Source organism: Salmo salar, chromosome 19 (genome assembly GCF_965601325.2).
Source record: "Salmo salar chromosome 19, fSalSal1, whole genome shotgun sequence".
In the NCBI taxonomy this organism is placed as follows: Eukaryota; Metazoa; Chordata; class Actinopteri; order Salmoniformes; family Salmonidae; genus Salmo; species Salmo salar.
Window position 1 is genome coordinate 57,732,501 of NC_138309.1, and position 21,862 is coordinate 57,754,362.

Below are 21,862 nucleotides of genomic sequence, written 5' to 3' on the forward strand. Positions count from 1 at the left end.
TCATGTTGTTCTGAGTGTTAAAGACATATACTACCGTTCAAAAGTTTTATATATACTACCGTCCCAAACTTTTGAACGGTAGTGTACATATTTAGCTTGGCTATAATACAGTATACAGGCCTAACAGACATCAGAACCCTGGAGTGAACTAGTGCTGGGAATTGCCAGGGACCTAACGATACGATATGTATAGCGATTGGATACTGCAATTTTATTTCAATTTCAAGTTCCAAACACATTGCTGACTATACGTCTGCTGCAGAGAGACAAGAGAAAACAAGTTTTGATCATACAGGGAAAGTAAAATGCTGAAAACAGGATGGGTTACTTATTTCACCAGGTGAGAGAGCTTTGTTGAGTCCCACGCCTGCCCCAGAGGGACATGTTCGAGGCCAGAAATGAGAAGACCGAGACGAGGGCGGCATTATTTAGTGACATGATAGAAAAGGAAATCAGAGCAGTCATAGAGAGTATGATGGCCCTGAGGCTTTTTTGGCACCGTGGCTAGAGAGCTGAGCCCCAGTGATGTGACCTGCCACTACCCACACACTGGCCTTTGATTTAACAGAGGCACTTCAGGGCTGGGGATCAAAACCCACACACACATACACACACACACTAAAACCTTACTGTTCAAACTGTGACTCCTTCTCACTCACGACTGCGCAGTTGGTCAGTGACAGTTCATCTGTTGGACATCGCCCAGCTTGCAGAGTCTGGAAATGAGAAGAAAAGGAGGCTCAATAACCTTCACAAAGGGACACATGACCCAATGACACACATGTATATGCTGTAATGAGAAGACCTCTTCCCTTGGCTGTGAATCCTTACAAGATCACAGCCTATCATCTGTACTGATGTAAACGGGTCTTTCTATAAAGAATGGGGCCAATGTGTGACATTGGGAGCAACATTTCAAAATGTTTGAAACAAAAAATAAAAAGGATTTTCATGCAGTTCCAAGTGTTTACTTAGAGGAAAAAGTCAATATATGCAAATTGGCCCATAACGCCACCTATACAACAACATAGGCCTAGAACTATAGATCCTTTGAGCAGGGTAGACATCGGCAAGTCAAATTCAAGGACTTTCAGGGACTTTTTCGAACGCTGAATTGTAATTTTCAAGGACCTCAATGTTATACAATTGTATAATGTATATAATTCTACATACAGGGCCTAATATAGAACCCTCCCTCCTCCCAAAAATGCATGCAAAAAGTTTTTTTTTTAAAAGTAGGCCATTATCACTAAGAATAAAGCATTTTTTACACCCTTCGAATGCATTAATATTGAAATTATTATTACTTTTTTTTTTATTGAATAATGTGGACATTGCCTGACTATATAGATTGGATGCATGCATGACAATTTATCTGTAGCCTGTGTGGTCGACACAGGCACTCATAATAAATCCATGAGTAGCGATTGAATTCATCTCACTATCGCTGTTTTTATCCTGAGAAAGTTCCCAAAAACCAGGTTCCTTTTTTTACTGGGAGGATTTGTATGGAAAGCCAAGTCCAAGCCAACATCAGATGTCGACGTCCGCGTCTAAGAACCGCACGTGGTTTTACCGCAACACCCTTCAATTGAAGCGGTGGGAAACAAACGAAAGTGGCCACATATCTCACAAAAAAATGATCAAAAATGAAATAACGGATAATTATAAAGGGAGCAGGAGAACTTATAAACTGGCTACAATAATTACAATAACTTTTCATGCACCAAATTGAGGAAATTTCTGATTTTCAAACTAGGATATTCCAGTACTCCAAATTCAAGTTGAAGTAGGCTACTTCAAGACCCTTGTACTGTTTAAAACTGCAGGGCTAACATTGAAAACAAAATGTATTTGTCATGTTATTTCATTACCAGATCATGTTGTGATTAAGCCCACTGGGCTATGTAATTTGTTGTCATTATATACAGAATAATGAATAGGAATAGCGTTGGGTGTTGCGCACTGTCATTCAGAGCATGTTATTTTGGCATTAATTCATGTCACATATCAGTTTGCAAACAATGAAAAAAACTAAAACATTTTCCTTAAGTTAATAAAGATAAGAAAAGCGGCTCCAAATGCGGCTGTTTTAGCCTAGCTCAGTGCTTTCTGTAGTGGAGGGGCAGTCAGCGAAAATACAGAGGGTAAACTAGATTGTCTCAGAGTTGTCACTCATGGTGACATTAGGTCACCGGCGAATCTACAGGGAGAGCTATGCAGTTCAAACCCCCTTAGGTGCTGCCATAGATTTACATTAGAAGTGCCCTTCCAAGAAGGCTCAAGGTCATTGGACAAATCACGTTATATCTCCTGTAGCTTTGACTGGAGTGATCACGTCAACATCACACTTTCACAATCTTAGCTATCAAGCTAGCAGTTATCATCATGAATCAAGTAAAAAAAAATCTACTGACAAATCCTTTTCAATCCTTGTCATATGAAGAGAAACTATAGATAAAACGTATCGGTGCTCATCAGCCATTGGACATAAACATTACACAACTCGGAAATCGCAAATTCAACAATGAGTCGTTTGGAAGGAGTCAATGGCTAACTGCAAGTGTCGCAAAGCAATCACTATTTTGCTTCCCCTGCCTGCTATTTGGTGGAGAGGGTGTGCGGTCCAAGTCTGGGTTTAAAGATTTAAAACATCTGTCAGGGTCTCTTTTACAAGCTTAAAAGGATAAACATTCACACACAACACTATGGGGAAGAATATGTTGAATACATTGGCCATGCTGTCAATCCAGCATGAGTTCTGCCGCGTTCAAAACAACTGTGAATTCGGGGGGAAAAATAGCTTGGACTGGGAAAATATGTTTTGAACGGTCATCCAGCTCGCAATTCCAAGACGGGAACTGTGGCCTCTTTCTAGAGCTCCGACCTGAAGATCATTGACGTCTTGAAAGCACCATAAATCCAGAGACTGCCAGACTTTGATGACAAAGTTTGATGAAAGTTCGCCCATAAGGACCACCGCACCACGTTCAAGTGAGATCATGTCTTGTTTACTGCTGCATAAATGATGTACTATGCCAGGGAGATATGTATACTGTAGCTAAAAAGTAATACTAAGTGTATGTTGTGTAGTAAGCTGTTAGTAGTCCATGTGTCTCACCTTAAGAATTTGGTCCCTCTCCCCCTCATAACTTCGCCTACTGTTCTGACTTGGTGGTGCACATGTAGCCTATATATAGCCTGCTTTAGAGAAATATTATCATTGAATATTGTAAGAGCTTTCATTGTCTGCTTATAGGACCATGTTATTTATCCTACGGTTCTGACTTGGTGTACTGGGAGAATACTGTAACAAAGGCCCATGTTCTGAATTGTGTCTCTGTACATTTCAAAAGTGCTGAATCGGCTACTCGCTCATTATGCCATAGTTTGTACATCTCAATTGTTTTATTGCTTATATTGTAGGTTTATCTCATTAGGACACTACATGACCAAAAGTATGGACACCTGCTCGTCGAACACCTCATTCCAAAATCATGGGCATTAATGAGTTGGTCCGCCCTTTGCTGCTATAACAGCCTCCACTCTTCTGGGAAGGCTTTCTACTAGATGTTGGAACATTGCTGCAGGGACTTGCTTCCATTCAGCCACAAGAGCATTAGTGAGGTTGGGCACTGATGTTCGGCAACTATGCCTGGCTCGCAGTTGGCATTCCAATTCATCCCAAAGGTGTTCAATGGGGTCGAGGTTAGGGCTCTGTGTAGGCCAGTCAAGTTCTTCCACACCGATCTCGACAAACCATTTCTGTATAGACCTCGCTCTGTGCACAAGTGCATTGTCATGCTGAAACAGGAAACGGGCTTCCCCAAACTGTTGCCACAAAGTTGTAAGCACAGAATCGTCTAGAACGTCATTGTATGCTGTAGCGTTAACTGGAACTAAGGGGCCTAGCCCGAACCATGAAAAACTGCCCCAGACCATTATTCCTCCTCCACCAAAATGTACAGTTGGCACTATGAAGTTGGCACTACGCGGCTGAGCTTTCGTTGCTCCTAGACGTTTCCACTTCACAATAACAGCACAACAGACCGGGGCAGCTCTAGCAGGAGAGAAATTTGACGAACTGACTTGTTGGAAAGGTGGCATCCTACGACAGTGCCACGTTGAAAGTCAATGATCTCTTCAGTAAAGCCATTCTACTGCCAATATTTGTCTATGGAGATTGCATGGCTGTGTGTTCAATGTTATACAACTGTGAGGAATGGGTGTGGCTGAAATAGCCTAATCCACTCATTTGAAGGGGTGTCCACATACACTATATATACAAAAGTATCTTCATAATTTTAGGCAATGTTGGAATGATTTCATTGTTTTGCTTACTTTGTGTATTATAATTAGCTCATGTGTTTTTCTTCACGAGGAGGGGATACTATATAATGTTGTTGGGTCTGTAACCATGAGGGGATACTATATAATGTTGTTGGGTCTGTAACCATGAGGAGGGATACTATATAATGTTGTTGGGTCTGTAACCATGAGGGGATACTATATAATGTTGTTGGGTCTGTAACCATGAGGAGGGGATACTATATAATGTTGTTGGGTCTGTAACCATGAGGAGGGGATACTATATAATGTTGTTGGGTCTGTAACCATGAGGAGGGGATACTATATAATGTTGTTGGGTCTGTAACCATGAGGAGGGGATACTATATAATGTTGTTGGGTCTGTAACCATGCTTCCCATTCAAATATTTATTTTCAACAAAAAGTTCAGTAATAGACCCATGTAATTCCAGTTGATATTGCGAGGGTTGTTTTTTTTTGTGCAATGCTCTGTCTTTGTCAGTATATTGTCTATAAAAGTGGATCCTCGTGATTGTATTTTCCTTCCTTTTTAGACCACATAGGCCAAATAAAATAACACAAAGCTGTGTAGTGGCTTTGCTGACATGCAACAAAAAATGTTGGTCGAGTTTACCCCACTAAGATAAACATGCTAAAATCGCCACTGGTGTCACGCAATAGTCTATCCTACACAATTGTGCACTGTCGACTTCCAAGGCACAAAAACATATAAAAGTATGAACTCATTACCTTTATGCTTTCTCTATTAAACTGATGAGACCCTGCTTTAAATCAAGCAGACAACAGATGATCAACATCAATTCAATAGAGATAGAGGCACAACGGTCTTTACCGGTGTAATGAATGAGACAGCAAAATACTCTGGACGTTCCACTCAAACACCTTTTTTTCCAGGACCTGGGCTGTTGTTGAATGCATGCACTATCACAACAGCTGTTCATCACTTGACTGTCATTTGGAAAATTCCTTTCTGGATCAGATGATGTGTGAAAATATCATGGCTCAACTAATGAGCTGGACACCAAATACACATCCAACAAGTATTATGCATAATTATTTTAGAACCATGTTAACTACAGTATCGATTTAGATTTGAAGTATCAAGGTAAGGTGACTCCTTCAGTAAGAAGCATTCCATTTGAGGATATTCAGAAGATAGGTAATATATAGAAAACCTTGCACAGAGCCTGTCTGACAGTCTCTTAGGGGGGGAAAAAACTATTGGAACCAAGACTTAAAAATAACTGATATTGGTATAAAATGGAGGGAATGAAGGAGCATAACTAATGAAATTACATTTAATGAAAATGTTTGCTTAATCCAGTATAAACTAATATATCGAATGTATTATACAAGAGTCTTAAGTGTAAAACCAACAATGACTCAATAAGCCTTCTGGGAATGCTATAAAGCCCAAAAGTTATGGGCAGAGTTAGAAAGTTGGCTGTCTTTTCATTAAAAATGTACTTTTAATCCGCCCGTCTGCATATTTCTAGACATGGCAGATGAGGGTGCAGTGAGATACCCGATGGGTTGGATGATACTTTTCTCATGAATACTCTTGAAAAAAAACAAATACTTAACTGGAAATCAACCAATCCTCCATCATTAACACAATGGAAAGGTCAAATGCTTTATTAACCAAATGTTGAAAGTGTGTGGATGATAGACAGAAACAAAATGGTGCAGTTTGAATCTGTCGGAAAGTGATACAGACGCTGGAGATGGGGGTGTGAGCAGGTGGGTCTGGGCAGATCGTTGATGTTTGTGTTGTCGTCTGCATGCTGTCATTTGTATGTTTTGTACCGTTTGAAAGAAATTATCATCGTACTAAAAAAATGTAGACATTTGATTTTGCTTAATCCAGTATAAACTAATATAACCAGTATAAACTGCATATTTGGGATTTGTGTTCCCATAAACTGTTTTCACCCTGTAACATAAGGAGACACGAAATGTTACACTGCATTTCTGAGATCTCTATACAAAAAACTGTCCGACAGCTAGATCCACGATTCTTACAGGATCCAAGTTCAATGTCTAATTTAACTGATTAATGCTTAATATATGATATGACAACTTACACTGCCATAAATGCAATCACAGTAAAGTAATGTTTTATGTCACACGAATTTGGACAAGTCCTTCAAGACACCAACCACGATAAAGGGTTAAACATTCATTTTTTTAAATCGACTGGTGAATTGTATTGAAACTAGCTATGATTCCCCCTTATACCTTAATGTAACGACATGAAAAACATAGGCAGATTATTATAAACGACTTAACAGCTGTAAAAAGTTGTCCAGTGTAGAAAATCCTATCTGGTACCTTAGTTTATAGAAAGACCCAAATGTTATCACATGGATCATGGCCTTTTAATGAGCATAGCTATTTGAATGGATTGTAGGGCTAACAAGCTGCTCTAATTCAGAATATCCTCAACATTGTAATGTGAGGAGTCTATTACGCAAACATATTACACACGTCTACATGTGGGAAACCGGTTCACTGCCCTGCATACCTGTGTAGATTGTCAACTGATGCACGGCTTGTTTTCAAATAGTTTTAGTGGGTCAATTTAATCTATTAGCACAGGCTGTGAATGGCCTTGTCACTCCACTCCAAGCTAATTTGATAGGACGGAAAAGCTATTCCTGCTATAGGCTATCCATTCATATTTATCCCCAGGAGAGGGAGGGAAGCATTTCACAATGTGGCTGTACAGACTGGATTGATCGAATTGGAGGAATTCGTAGACTGTTCTTGAAAATATTGGTAAACAGTTTAACAGATGAAAATCCAAAAAATTAAAGGTAGACTCAGCGATATGACGTAGATGCAGAAAGTAAACAGCATAGTGGGTCAATTTGCGCAACATCTAAGAGAGTTGAAGCCCGAGGCTCAACTTCTCCTCGGTTTTGGCCCTGTGGCAGGTAACAGTACAAGCAATACGCTGTGCACATTTCACAACTGTTTTCTTGAGCTCAAAATATAGGATAGGCTAGGCCTAAATCAAATTGAGAGCAGGAGAATCTGATAGCCCACAATAAAGACTTCCCTTCCTCCCAAATAACACACCACTTCTACTTTTACAAACAGTAATTAAAGAGCCTAAAAAGGGGAAGCCTATAAATAGTGATTCCCTGCTTACTGTTGGAAAGAGGGTCCATTGGTTGTAATATAATAACGTACACGACAAAGAGGGCTGCTTTGCTTTCCTAATGATCCGGATTGTTCACAGCAGGGAAATGTGTGAAACAGTAGAAACTGAGGTGGAAAAGGGATACTTCAGGCCAATTTGCAAAAAAAAAACTATTCTTAACAATGATTAAGATGTGAAGAATTCAAATAAAATGGGCTAGTGACTGAACTGTTGTGACAACACTATTAAAATAATACAATTATAAACCACTGCATGGCAGTCGTATGTTTTTCAGTACAATTATTACAAAACATCTCTATATGTAGTGTGATTAGTGACATTTACCATTAAATCCAACCCAAAACCATTTGAAAACACTATACAGTGTGTGTTGTGGACTTTTACCATTAAACCCTTAGAGGCCATAACATTGAAACCAGTAGAACTGCTATAGACTAATAGTTTGTTTGTTCACCAAACACCCAGGGGTGGTTTCTTGTTCACAGATTAAGCCTAAGAGAAGGACAAACTAAATTGCTTTCATGGAGGACTGGCTTGAATTGTGAGGATGACCACAATGTATTTTTATCATGAGCAAAAGCTATTGGTTTTCTACCCAAAGTCAGTGGCGTAAAGTACTTAAGTAAAAATACTTTAATAAAGTACTACAAGCCCCGTCAACGTTAATGGGGGCCTGTTCGGCCCACCTTTTCCTGTAGTCCACGATCAGCTCCTTTGTCTTGCTCACATTGAGGGAGAGGTTGTTGTCCTGGCACCACACTGCCAGGTCTCTGACCTCCTCCCTATAGGCTGTCTTATCATTGTCGGTGATCAGGCCTACCACTGTTGTGTCGTCAGGAAACTTAATGATGGTGTTGGAGTCGTGTTTGGCCACGCAGTCGTGGGTGAACAGGGAGTACAGGAGGCGAATTATTGCACACCCCTGAGGGGCCCCAGTGTTGAGGATCAGCGTGGCAGACGTGTTGTTGCCTACCCTTACCACCTGGGAGCGGCCCATCAGGAAATCCAGGATCCAGTTGCAGAGGGAGGTGTTTAGTCCCAGCGTCCTTAGCTTATTGATGAGCTTGGAGGGCACTATAGTGTTGAACGCTGAGCTGTAGTCAATGAACAGCATTCTCACATAGGTGTTCCTTCTGTACAGGTGGGAAAGGGCAGTGTGGAGTGCGATTGAGACATCTGTGGATCTGTTGGGGCGGTATGCGAATTGGAGTGGGTCTAGGGTATTTTTTATTTTACCTTTATTTAACTAGACAAGTCAGTCGGAAGTTTACATACACTTAGGTTGGAGTCATTAAAACTCGTTTTTCATCCACTCTGCAAATTTCTATAGTTTTGGCAAGTCGGTTAGGACATCTACTTTGTGCACGACACAATTTTTCCAACAATTGTTTACAGACCGATTGTTTCACTTATAATTCACTGTATCACAATACCAGTTGGTCAGAAGTTTGAGCGGCCTTTCAGGTTATGTTGATATAGGACTCGTTTTACTGTGGATACAGATACTTTTGTACCCGTTTCCTCCAGCATCTTCACAAGGTCCTTTGCTGTTGTTCTGGGATTGATTTCCACTTTTCGCACCAAATTACGTTCATCTCTAGGAGACAGAACGTGTCTCCTTCCTGAGCAGTATGACGGCTGCGTGGTCCCATGGTGTTTATACTTACGTACTATTGTTTGTACAGATAAACGTGGTACCTTCAGGCGTTTGGAAATTGCTCCCAAGGATGAACCAGACTTGTGGAGGTCTACAATTTTATTTCTGAGGTCTTGGCTGATTTATTTTAATTTTCCCATGATGTCAAGCAAAGAGGCACTGAGTTTGAAGGTAGGCCTTGAAATACATCCACAGGTACACCTCCAATTGACTCAAATTATGTCAATTAGCCTATCAGAAGCTTCTAAAGCCATGACATTTTAGGGAATTTTCCAAGCTGTTTAAAGGCACAGTCAACTTAGTGTATGTAAACTTCTGACCCACTGGAATTGTGATACAGTGAATTATAAGTGAAATAATCTGTCTGTAAACAATTGTTGGAAAAATGACTTGTGTCATGCACAAAGTAGATGTCCTAATCGACTTGCCAAAACTATAGTTTGTTAACAAGAAATTTGTGGAGAGGTGGAAAAACGAGTTTTAATGACTCCAACCTAAGTGTATGTAAACTTCCGACATCAACTGTATGTGGCAAGACTATAGAATCTAGTTTATTTATGACTACATAAACTACTGAGACTATAGACACAGAGACTATAGATACGAGACTATAGAGAGTTTAGATACTGTAGAGACTATAGAGGAAACGCAGCAGTGATACATATGACAGAAGAAGGCTAGAGCTAGTCTTAGAGAGAAGACTAGAGCAAGGGCTAGTACTACGTGAATGTGGATGTGAAAGTTGTGTGATTGTGAGATATGACATATTAAGCTGATTGATATTTGGATTACAAGAGATTGAAATATGGATAATAAACTGATTCAAAATGGTATAATAAGAGATTGAAATGTAGCTATAACATACTGAGTGAATGAGAGCTGTCAGGGGACTAGCTCCAGCGTGAATGTGGAGTGAAGTGTGAGCCGAGTTTTTCAATCTATGACGTTATGTAGGGGTTCCATCCACCACGGCCCATCGTAGTCTGGGAGTACCAATATTAGCTGGAGTGTAATTGAGCACGGGTGTTGTTGTATATGTATAGGAAGTAGCGTTCTAGAGGCATTTTTGTGAATTGTCTATGTGGTGTGGGACCACTGCACCATAGTCTCCGAGAGGCTAGAGAACCGTTGAAGATACATATGGTGCATAGATCCACATGGAGTGGTATGGATGTAAATACCCTAAGTATAGTTATATATGGAAAAGAATGAATACCCCAAATAGTTCTGTGAGCTGAGTTTTTGGATTTGGTTATTACATATGTATAGGAAGTAGGGGCAAGTCTTAGGAGAAGGCTAGAGTGAGGGCAGGAGACAACTGACAATTGTTTGTAGGCATTTATAAGAAGTGTCTACGTGGTCGAGAACCACTGGGAACTGTTGAAGATACATATGGTGTCCACTACCGCCCATCGATCTACAGGTAGTGAGCACTGACAGGCGAAGCCAATGAAAAGTTTGAGAGGGTAACAGCTGAGATGGGTAAGGGCTGTAACAATGTTCATTGATAAACCCCCCCCCGGACACTGAGATTTCCTCGAGAACATGATATGTGTACCTCTCGGGCTGCTGCGCTGTGATCGTTGCTGGTGGTGTGGATGTGAATAACTAAAGACCTATAATGTTATATAGGGATTCTCTAAGGAGATATGATAGACGAGAGTATTATTTCAGAATATGCTGTTAAATAGAACACTAGAGTGAATATTTAAATCCCTGTATGAATAGAACACTGGTGTGGAGGAGGAATTTGTGAGGTAACACATAGTTACTAGAAATAAAGTAACATAATATTGAGTATAATGGGTTACTAGAGCTCTGACGAGGAAACAATAGAAAAAATTATAATATTAACCTGTTTAGGATAGGGGGCAGTATTTTCACGGCAGGCAAAACCCTGAGACATTTTCTGACAGGAAGTGGATACCTGATGTGTTGTATTGACTTTAAACCTATCCCATTGAAAAACACAGGGGTTTAGGAATATTTTGGCACTTCCTATTGCTTCCACTAGATGTCACCAGCCTTTACAAAGTGTTTTGAGTCTTCTGGAGGGAGATCTGACCGAACAAGAGCCATGGAACGATGATGTCCCATTAGACACCTGGCGCGCTAGTTCATGTTGGGTACCCTCGTTCCAATACGTTATAAAAGAGTATGCATTCGTCCACCTTGAATATTATTCATGTTCTGGTTAAAAAAGGCCCTAATTAATTATGCTATACAACGTTTGACATGTTTGAACGAACGGAAATATATTTTTTCCCCTCGTTCATGACGAGAAGTCCGGCTGGCTTACATCATGTGCTAACGAGACGGAGATTTTTGGACATAAATGATGAGCTTTTTTGAACAAAACTACATTCGTTATGGACCTGTGATACCTGGAAGTGACATCTGATGAAGAGAATCAAAGGTAATGGATTATTTACATAGTATTTTCGATTTTAGATCTCCCCAACATGACGTCTAGTCTGTATCGCAACGCGTATTTTTCTGGGCGCAGTGCTCAGATTATTGCAAAGTGTGATTTCCCAGTAAGGTTATTTTTAAATCTGGCAAGTTGATTGCGTTCAAGAGATGTAAATCTAGAATTCTTTAAATGACAATATAATATTTTACCAATGTTTTCTAATTTTAATTATTTAATTTGTGACGCTGACTTGACTGCCGGTTATTGGAGGGAAACGATTTCCTCAACATCAATGCCATAGTAAAACGCTGTTTTTGGATATAAATATGAACTTGATAGAACTAAAAATGCATGCATTGTCTAACATAATGTCCTAGGAGTGTCATCTGATGGAGATTGTAAAAGGTTAGTGCATCATTTTAGCTGGTTTTATGGTTTTGGTGACCCTGTCTTTGACTTGACAAAACATTACACACAACTCTTGTAAATGTACTGTCCTAACATACTCTAAATTTATGCTTTCGCCGTAAAACCTTTTTGAAATCGTAAAACGTGGTTAGATTAAGGAGATGTTTATCTTTCAAATGGTGTAAAATAGTTGTATTTTTGAAAAATTTGAATTTTGACATTTATTTGGATTCAAATTTGCCGCTCTTGAAATGCACCTGCTGTTGATGGAGTGCACCACGGGTGGCACGCTAGCGTCCCACCTAGCCCCAAGAGGTTAACAATCAACTATTCTCTGTCGTGGGTGATGTTGGCTTTCGCAGACTTGTCAAGCACCGGTACACACTACCAAGTGTGCTATTTTTCAGATGCTGCCCTACCGGAGTTACACAGTAATAGCGTTACTGCTATTAGCTTCACGACATACATACTATGGAATGCCATTTGGGTCTTTGCCTGTCAAAAAAGATACAGTAGCACTGTCAAAGCTGTACAAAAAAAGCCTGCAAACAAGCAAAGCCCAGACACGAACAATGTGTTTACAATACCACGTTGGTAATAAAGCAGAATTTGTTCGACCGCAACTTCTGGGGTTGCTAGCTTTAGCTTGGTACCTAGCTAGCACCAATACAACAAGCCTGAAAACAATGACCAGTAGAAACTGCAGTCATTTTCATTATTCTTAGCAATGATTTAGGAATCCTTGTAAGTTTTAGCAAGGTTACCACTTGTTGTTCGCCTATTGAAATTGAACTTAAGTTCATGAAAATAAATAGCTATCCAGCTACTTAACCCTGTTGTCCAAAGCTAACGTTATAAGCAGCCAGCTAGCTTCATCTGGCTAGTGAGGCTCGACCGGACCGGGTTATGTGTTGTGAAGCTAGCCACAATAAGATTTAGGCACAATAGTGGAATTTGCGGTTTGCCTTCAAAATAAAATTATGTAATTGACAGTGACGCAAATTAATACAAAATAGTAGACTTATGCCATATTTTATTTTGAAGGCTAACCGCAAAGTCCACTATTGTGGCTAATCCTTATTGTGGCTAGCATCACAGATGGGTCCGACCACCATTAATCAAATAAGAACTGTCTTATAAATTAGGGTTATTTTAGATGATGACACCTAGCTATATAGTTAGCTAGCTAACTATAGCTACTGAAACAGATTGTGTCATTTTGCTATGTTTTTGGGGAAGAAAATTGATTGCATCCATGAGCTAGCTAGCTTTTTTTTATGACCAGCACTGTAGGTGCGCGAGACAACTTTACCAGCATCATAGCATACGTATCGATGAATCGTTGTGACATGAAATACGAGTGATAGTGTAATCAATGTGTGATAACTACGTAAAAAATGTATGAAAGCGTTAAATTATTATGTGACGTGCAGTCATATTCAAGTCCTGATTGGTCAAAGAGTGTTATTTGACGTGTATCTTTTTTGACACACAAAGACCCAAACGGCGTTCCATAGAAATCCTGGTTGAGAATGAAACGACTGAACAAATGAACAACCAAACAGCACAGCAAGTAAGTGAAAGAAATAGGTTTTGATTGTTTTACTGGTAATGGGGACAAACGTCCCGGATGACGTTGGGCCAATTGTGCGCCGCCCTATGGGACTCCCGATCATGGCCGGAAGTGATACAGCCTGGATTCGAACCACGGACTGTTGTTATGCCTCTTGCCTACGACCGCTGCGTCCATGTGTGTGTGTTAACTATTTAACTGTACTAGAATGCTTAACCTGTTGGGTCTAGGGGGCAGCATTTGCACGTCTGGATAAAAAAAATGTACCCGATTTAATCTGGTTACTAATCCTACCCAGTAACTAGAATATGCATATACTTATTATATATGGATAGAAAACACTCTAAAGTTTCCAAAACTGTTTGAATGGTGTCTGTGAGTATAACAGAACTCATTTGGCAGGCAAAACCCTGAGACATTTTCTGACAGGAAGTGGATACCTGATGTGTTGTATTGACTTTAAACCTATCCCATTGAAAAACACAGGGGTTTAGGAATATTTTGGCACTTCCTATTGCTTCCACTAGATGTCACCAGCCTTTACAAAGTGTTTTGAGTCTTCTGGAGGGAGATCTGACCGAACAAGAGCCATGGAACGGTGATGTCCCATTAGACACCTGGCGCGCTAGTTCATGTTGGGTACCCTCGTTCCAATACGTTATAAAAGAGTATGCATTCGTCCACCTTGAATATTATTCATGTTCTGGTTAAAAAAGGCCCTAATGATTTATGCTATACAACGTTTGACATGTTTGAACGAACGGAAATATATTTTTTCCCCTCGTTCATGACGAGAAGTCCGGCTGGCTTACATCATGTGCTAACGAGACGGAGATTTTTGGACATAAATGATGAGCTTTTTTGAACAAAACTACATTCGTTATGGACCTGTGATACCTGGAAGTGACATCTGATGAAGAGAATCAAAGGTAATGGATTATTTACATAGTATTTTCGATTTTAGATCTCCCCAACATGACGTCTAGTCTGTATCGCAACGCGTATTTTTCTGGGCGCAGTGCTCAGATTATTGCAAAGTGTGATTTCCCAGTAAGGTTATTTTTAAATCTGGCAAGTTGATTGCGTTCAAGAGATGTAAATCTATAATTCTTTAAATGACAATATAATATTTTACCAATGTTTTCTAATTTTAATTATTTAATTTCTGACGCTGACTTGACTGCCGGTTATTGGAGGGAAACGATTTCCTCAACATCAATGCCATAGTAAAACGCTGTTTTTGGATATAAAAATGAACTTGATAGAACTAAAAATGCATGCATTGTCTAACATAATGTCCTAGGAGTGTCATCTGATAGAGATTGTAAAAGGTTAGTGCATCATTTTAGCTGGTTTTATGGTTTTGGTGACCCTGTCTTTGACTTGACAAAACATTACACACAACTCTTGTAAATGTACTGTCCTAACATACTCTAAATTTATGCTTTCGCCGTAAAACCTTTTTGAAATCGTAAAACGTGGTTAGATTAAGGAGATGTTTATCTTTCAAATGGTGTAACATAGTTGTATTTTTTAAAAATTTGAATTTTGACATTTATTTGGATTCAAATTTGCCGCTCTTGAAATGCACCTGCTGTTGATGGAGTGCACCACGGGTGGCACGCTAGCGTCCCACCTAGCCCCAAGAGGTTAAAAGGCCGCAAAAATTCTAAATATCAGTTATCGGTATCATTTTTATTGGCAAGGAAAATATTGAATATCGGTATCAGCCAAAAATGTAATATCGGTGCATCACTCATTTCAATCCAAAAAATGGAAGTGGGCTTAATGTTTACGGGGCCTTAATAGGTACACTTACCACATATGCTGAGAACTTGAAATGGAAAACTGTGTGGAATACTGAGCTCAGTTGGCTGACAGGAACAAATCTCTGGGGCTTTTTCCCCTCTAAGGCAAAGAAAGACTTTCTAATGATGTGTGGAACACTAAGAGCACAGTTTTAACTAAGCAGTTTCAATTAAGTTATTGTGAGTTGCAGAATTTAAGGGAATTCTTCACATTCTTTTGAAATGTAATCAGCTCAAAATGAATAGAAAAAACCTACAGGAAAAACTACCCCCTACACGTGAACAAGACTCTGCTTGATTTAAGTACAGTTAACTGCCAAAATAAAGAACCAACATAAAGTGTCTGAATAGGGCGTTGGGCCACCACGAGCCAGAACAGCTTCAATGCATCTGGTATAACGCATAGATGGTATAACTGTCTGAAGGTCTATTGGAGGGATGCGACACAATTCTTCCACGAGAAATTCCATTATTTGGTGTTTTGTTGAAGGCGTTGCTTAAACTGGTGCGGTGTGCAGATGATGAACTGTTTCCACCAGATTCCAAGGCCAGAAAAGTAAAAATTCTCTATTGTAAAAATTCATAAAAACAAAAATGTGCTTTTTGGTCATGATAGACACGGGTGAAATTAGCGTGCCTATTGTTTCTGTTTTTGAGGAAGGACTTCACTTCCATACTTTCCAGAACAGAAAGACGTACTGAACGCAACCCGACATTCCCCCCAGAAGTAAAATGGGAAATGACAAACTCCCGCAAGATCATTTTACTTCTGGGTAAAAGATTAACGTAATATGAATAAGCAGGATATGAGATATTATTTTTGGTAAACAAGGAAATTGGTGATGGGTGATTGCTCAAGCAAATATCCTATTCTTGCAGAGAGTTATGCTGACAGCTGCAGCAGGGGCCCCAGTCACATCATAACATTATGTTATCCACAGTTTCCACACATTACAGTCAAAGATGAATCTCCATTTCATATGTGCTACAGTGCCACTGTCAGTCACTGGATACCTAGATGGCTAGCTAGTCCACATTGTTCATAGAGCTAGAGTGAAAGTGGAAAGCTCTAGGTAACGTTAAATTACAGTTGGACTTCGCTATCGGTTGTGCCTCTTTTCCAGCAGTTGGCTATTTCAATGTCACTTCCCTGCTGGTACTAGTGTGTGTGGGCGTGGGAGTATCTACACTAGAGTACGTGGACACCCCTTCAAATTAGTGGATTTGGCTATTTCAGCCACACCTGTTGCTGACAGGTGTCTAAAATAGAGGTCAACCGATTATGATTGTTCAACGCTGATACCGATACCGGTTATTGGAGGACCAAAAGAAGCCAATACCGATTAATCGGCCGATTTTTATATATATATTTGAAATAATGACAATTACAACAATACTGAATAAACAAAGAACACTTATTTTAACTTAATATAATACATAAATAAAATCTATTTAGTCTCAAATAAATAATGAAACGTTCAATTTGGTTTAAATAATGGAAAAACAAAGTGTTGGAGAAGAAAGTAAAAGTGCAATATGTGCCATGTAAAAAAGCTAACGTTTAAGTTCCTTGCTCAGAACATGAGAACATATGAAAGCTGGTGGTTCCTTTTAACATGAGTTGTCGTTATTATAGGACTATTTCTCTATATACCATTTGAATTTCATATTCCTTTGACTATTGGATGTTCTAATAGGTACTTTAGTATTGCCAGTCTAATCTTGGGAGTTGATAGGCTTGAAGTCATAAACAGCGCAATGCTTGAAGCATTGCGAAGAGCTGCTGGAAAACGCAGGAACGTGCTGTTTGAATGAATGCTTACGAGCCTGCTGCTGCTTACCACCGCTCAGTCAGACTGCGCTATCAAATCATAGACTTAATTGTAATATAATAACACACAGAAATACGAGCCTTAGGTCATTAATATGGTCAAATCCGGAAACTATCATTTTGAAAACAAAACGTTTATTCTTTCAGTGAAATACGGAACCGTTCCATATTTTATCTAACGGGTGGCATCCATAAGTCTAAATATTGCTGTTACATTGCACAACCTTCAATGTTATGTCAAAATTCTGGCAAATTAGTTCGCAACGAGCCAGGCGGCCCAAACTGTTGCATATACCCTGACTCTGCGTGCAATAAACGCAAGAGAAGTGACACAATTTGCCTAGTTAATATTGCCTGCTAACATGAATTTCTTTTAACTAAATATGCAGGTTTAAAAAATATATAGTTCTGTGTATTGATTTTAAGAAAGGCATTGATGTTTATGGTTAGGTACATTCGTGCAACGATTGTGATTTTTCCGCAAATGCGCTTTTGTTAAATCATCCCCCGTTTGGCGAAGTTGGCTGTCTTTGTTAGGAAGAAATGGTCTTCACACAGTTCGCAACGAGCCAGGCGGCCCAAACTGCTGCATACTCCCTGACTCTGTTGCACAGAACGCAACAGATGTGACACAATTTCCCTAGTTAAAAGAAACTCATGTTAGCAGGCAATATTAACTAAATATGCAGGTTTAAAAATATATACTTGTGTATTGATTTTAAGAAAGGCATTGATGTTTATGGTTAGGTACACATTGGTGCAACGACAGTGATTTATTTCGCGAATGCACTTGTTAAATCACCCGTTTGGCGAAGAAGGCTGTAATTCAATGATAAATTAACAGGAACCGCATCGATTATATGCAACGCAGGACAAGCTAGATAAACTAGTAATATCATCAACCATGTGTAGTTAACTAGTGATTATGTTAAGATTGATTGTTTTTTATAAGATAAGTTTAATGCTAGCTAGCACCTAACCTTCTTGCTGCACTCTCATATCAGATAGTCAGCCTGCCACACAGTCTCCTCATGGAGTGCAATGTAATCGGTCATAAACGGTGTCCAAAAATGCCGATTACTGATCGTTATGATATTAATCGGCCATTTCGATTAATCGGTCGACCTCTAGTATAAAATCAGCCACACAGCCATGCAATCTACATAGAACAAACATTGGCAGTAGAATGGCCCGTACTGAAGAGCTCAGTGACTTTCAAATTGGCATCTCTAACAGGTCAGTTTGTCAGATTTATGCCCTGCAAGAGCTGCCCCGGTCAACTGTCTATGCTGTTATTGTGAAATGGAAACGTCTAGGAGCAACAACGGCTCAGCCGTATAGTGGTAGGCCACACAAGCTCACAGAACGGGACCGCCGAGTGCTGAAGCGCATAGCGCGTAAAAATCATCTGTCCTCGGTTGCAACACTCACTACTGAGTTTCAAATCTGCCTCTGGAAGCAACTTCAGCACAATAACTGTTTTCGGGAGCTTCATGAAATGGGTTTCCATGGTCGAGCAGCGGCACCCAAGCCTAAGATCACCATGCGCAATGCCAAGTGTCGGCTGGAGTGGTGTAAAGCACGCCGCCATTGGACTCTGGAGCAGTGGAAATGCGTTCTCTGGAGTGATGAATCACGCTCAACATCTGGCAGTTCAATGGACGAATCCGGGTTTGGCGCATGCCAAGAGGACGCTACCTGTCCCAATGCATAGTGCCAACTGCAAAGTTTGGAGGAGGAAGTACAATGGTATGTGGCTATTTTTCATGGTTCGGGCTAGGCCCCTTAGTTCCAGTGAAAGGAAATCTTAACGCTACAGCATACAATGACATTCTAGACGATTCTGTGCTTCCATCTTTGTGGCAACATTTTGACGAAGACCCTTTCCTGTTTCAGTATTACAATTCCATACAGAAATGTTTTATTGGAGATCGGTGTGGAAGAACTTGACTGGCCTGCACAGAGCACTGACCTCAACCCCATCGAACACCTTTGGGATGAATTGGAACACCGACTGCAAGCCAGGCCTAATCGCCCAACATCAGTGCCCAACCTCACTCATGCTCTTGTGGCTGAATGGAAGCAAGTCCCTGCAGTAATGTTCCAACATCTGGTGGAAAGCCTTCCCAGAAGAGTGAAGGCTATTATAGCAGCAGAGGGGGACCAACTCAATATTAAAGCCCAAGATTTTGGAATGAGATGTTCGACGAGCAGGTGTCCATATACTTTTGGCCATGTAGTGTACCTAGCTAGCCTGGTCATAAAAGCTAGTCATCAAGTTAGCCAGCTGTTAAACCTTGGTAGGCGAGATTTAGCTTAGCAAAATGTATCCTTTCATACTGCGCAGGGTTAGTTAGTCACTATTACTATGAGGTTTCCTTGTTGAGACCGGTTAGAGATAAGACAGAGATATACTATTTCAGTATACTGTATTGTATAGTGGCATGTATTCATGGATGCCAAGGGAAGCCAGGTTTCCCCCCGAAAAATACCAAGAAAAAAAATACAAAATAAATGTATTTTGTCTCTGTGTTTCAAAATGTTCCTGCAATTCGCAAGGCTGAATGTATCTCACCGGAGAAAACATCAGAGCGAGCAAAACAGCGCTCCTCTGTCTCAGTATTTGTAGCCCATCTATCTTATGCTGTCTGGTCAAAATGATTATGACATTGTTGCCACCCATAGCATTGAATGCAAGGGAAGCCAGCTATCATTTGCCTCCCTTGATAAAAAAAAAAAAAAAAACGAATAATAGCCAATCAAGTGTGAATGGTCTTGGCACACCAACAACAACAAAACATGTCAAGGGAAGCCAGTTTGGATGTGGCTTCACACCAAGTACATCAAAACCAAAACTACATTTACATAAAAAAATGTATATTGTTGCGTCATGTTTCCTAAATTACCCATGGATGAAGATAGGGATTTGAACTTGTGGTTTTACCTACTTCGCCGTACTGATTTATAACGGCAATTCGGATCCAGCCATAAATCCAAACATTGTGCGCCTTGCCAGAGAGGGTGAAAGTTCAATATATAGCTAGATGTAGTAGGCTAACACTAATGTTAACTAGCTGGCCTGGCGCATCGATGCCCATGAAAGGAAGTTAGGCCAGCGAGCAAGCATTTTAGCCTAGGATAACAAAAACTAAGTGTGTACTGTATGACAGTCATAGACCGGTTCGGCGACATAAAAGACAGGATGGCATTCATTGGCGTTTCTCTACAAGTAGGGTGAGTGAACATGTTTTTTCTACTTGCGTGCACACACACACACACACACACACACACACACACACACACACACACACACACACACACAAATCAGTACCATGGACAGCTACATCATATTAGTTTACATTGATTGGGCTAAATTGTTTTTGGTATCTTTTAGTTGTCACTGTGTTAAACTAAGCAGAGGTGATTTGATGATGTTGAAATGTTGAAGTTGAAATGGTGCTGGAATAGTGGAGGCAGCTCCTGTTTTCTTTGCGACTTGCAGTAACTCTCCATGGTTCTAAATCAATAGTTGTTTAGTGGGAAACATTACCTTGTTTGACCATGCTGTACATCATGTAACTAACTGTTTGTTAATCCAAAATGAGGTTGTGGACTTCACCGGACAGATGTTGTTTTGTGATGAAACAACGGTGTGGTTGAAGTTATTCTGCCACTGTGTCTTATTGCCTCGACTTTAGGTCTATATCACGTTGGCAAGGCATATGAACTAACAGGTTATAGAGTAAACAACGCAATTATCACAACACATAGGTTGTAATATGGCCTTATTTTTCTGGCTTGGCTTCCCCAGTTATTTTACCCACGCACCGGTATTGTGTTGCTAGCTAGCCAGATATTGCATGGCTTGCAGTCACTGAGGTATGCTCGCAGTGGACACTGGTCATAAAATACTCGGTCTTCCGAGCTAAGATTTGAATTACGTAAATTACTCTGCCACACAGGCTAGTGAGTTGGAGGTAGTAGCAGATGCTGAAAAATCCTTAAAACACAGCATTGTTATCATTCTCGCCAATGTGTAAATATGTTTAACTAAAGCCATTTATTTAAAGGAAACTCACCCGGCCGGCCATCTTGGTGTTTGTTGTCGTTTTTCAAATGCAATTCAGCATAAAAGTTCCCAACACTGCTGACAGCACAACCGTGCGTTGAACTCCACTACAGGCTTGAAAAATGGAGTGGGCGGGATCGACTTTGCTTATGAAGTGATGTCATCACGTACACGTTAGCGACGAAATCTTTGACCAGATACTCAAGTGGCCGCTCTAACAAAGACAAAATAAAAAATAAAAATGGAAGGCAGTCGGGAGTAGGCAAGATCAAGTGGGACCATTCTAGCCAATGAGGGGGCAGATACGTGTAGCATAAAAGGCACAAATCCGATATAAAGTGCGTTTTTTCAAAGTTGTCGGGATGTCACGTGTCCTATTTATAGCAGTACATTTTTATTGTTATTTATTTAACCTTTATTTAACTAGGCAAGTCAGTTAAGAACAAATTCTTATTTACAATGATGGCCTACCAAAAGGAAAAAGACCTCCTGCGGGGACGGGGGCTGAGATTAAAAATAAAAATAAATGAATAAATAACATAAATATAGGACAAAACACACATCACGCCAAGAGAGACAACACAACACTACATAAAGAGAGACCTAAG

General features: G+C 40.1%; 1 protein-coding gene across 1 annotated transcript in view; it reads right to left on the bottom strand.

Moving 5' to 3' along the window:
• The window catches only part of LOC106579324 (vesicle-fusing ATPase), a 56,611-nt gene extending 35,158 nt beyond the window's left edge, over positions 1-21,453 (bottom strand). Inside the window, exons 1-2 of the mRNA XM_014159144.3 lie at positions 21,265-21,453; positions 631-716 (exon numbers count right to left, since the gene is read on the bottom strand). Of these exons, the coding sequence (XP_014014619.1) occupies positions 631-716; positions 21,265-21,276 (98 nt within the window). The 5' untranslated portion in view covers positions 21,277-21,453. The remainder of the gene's footprint in view (positions 1-630; positions 717-21,264) is intronic.
• Between the last annotated feature and the right edge of the window lie 409 nt (positions 21,454-21,862).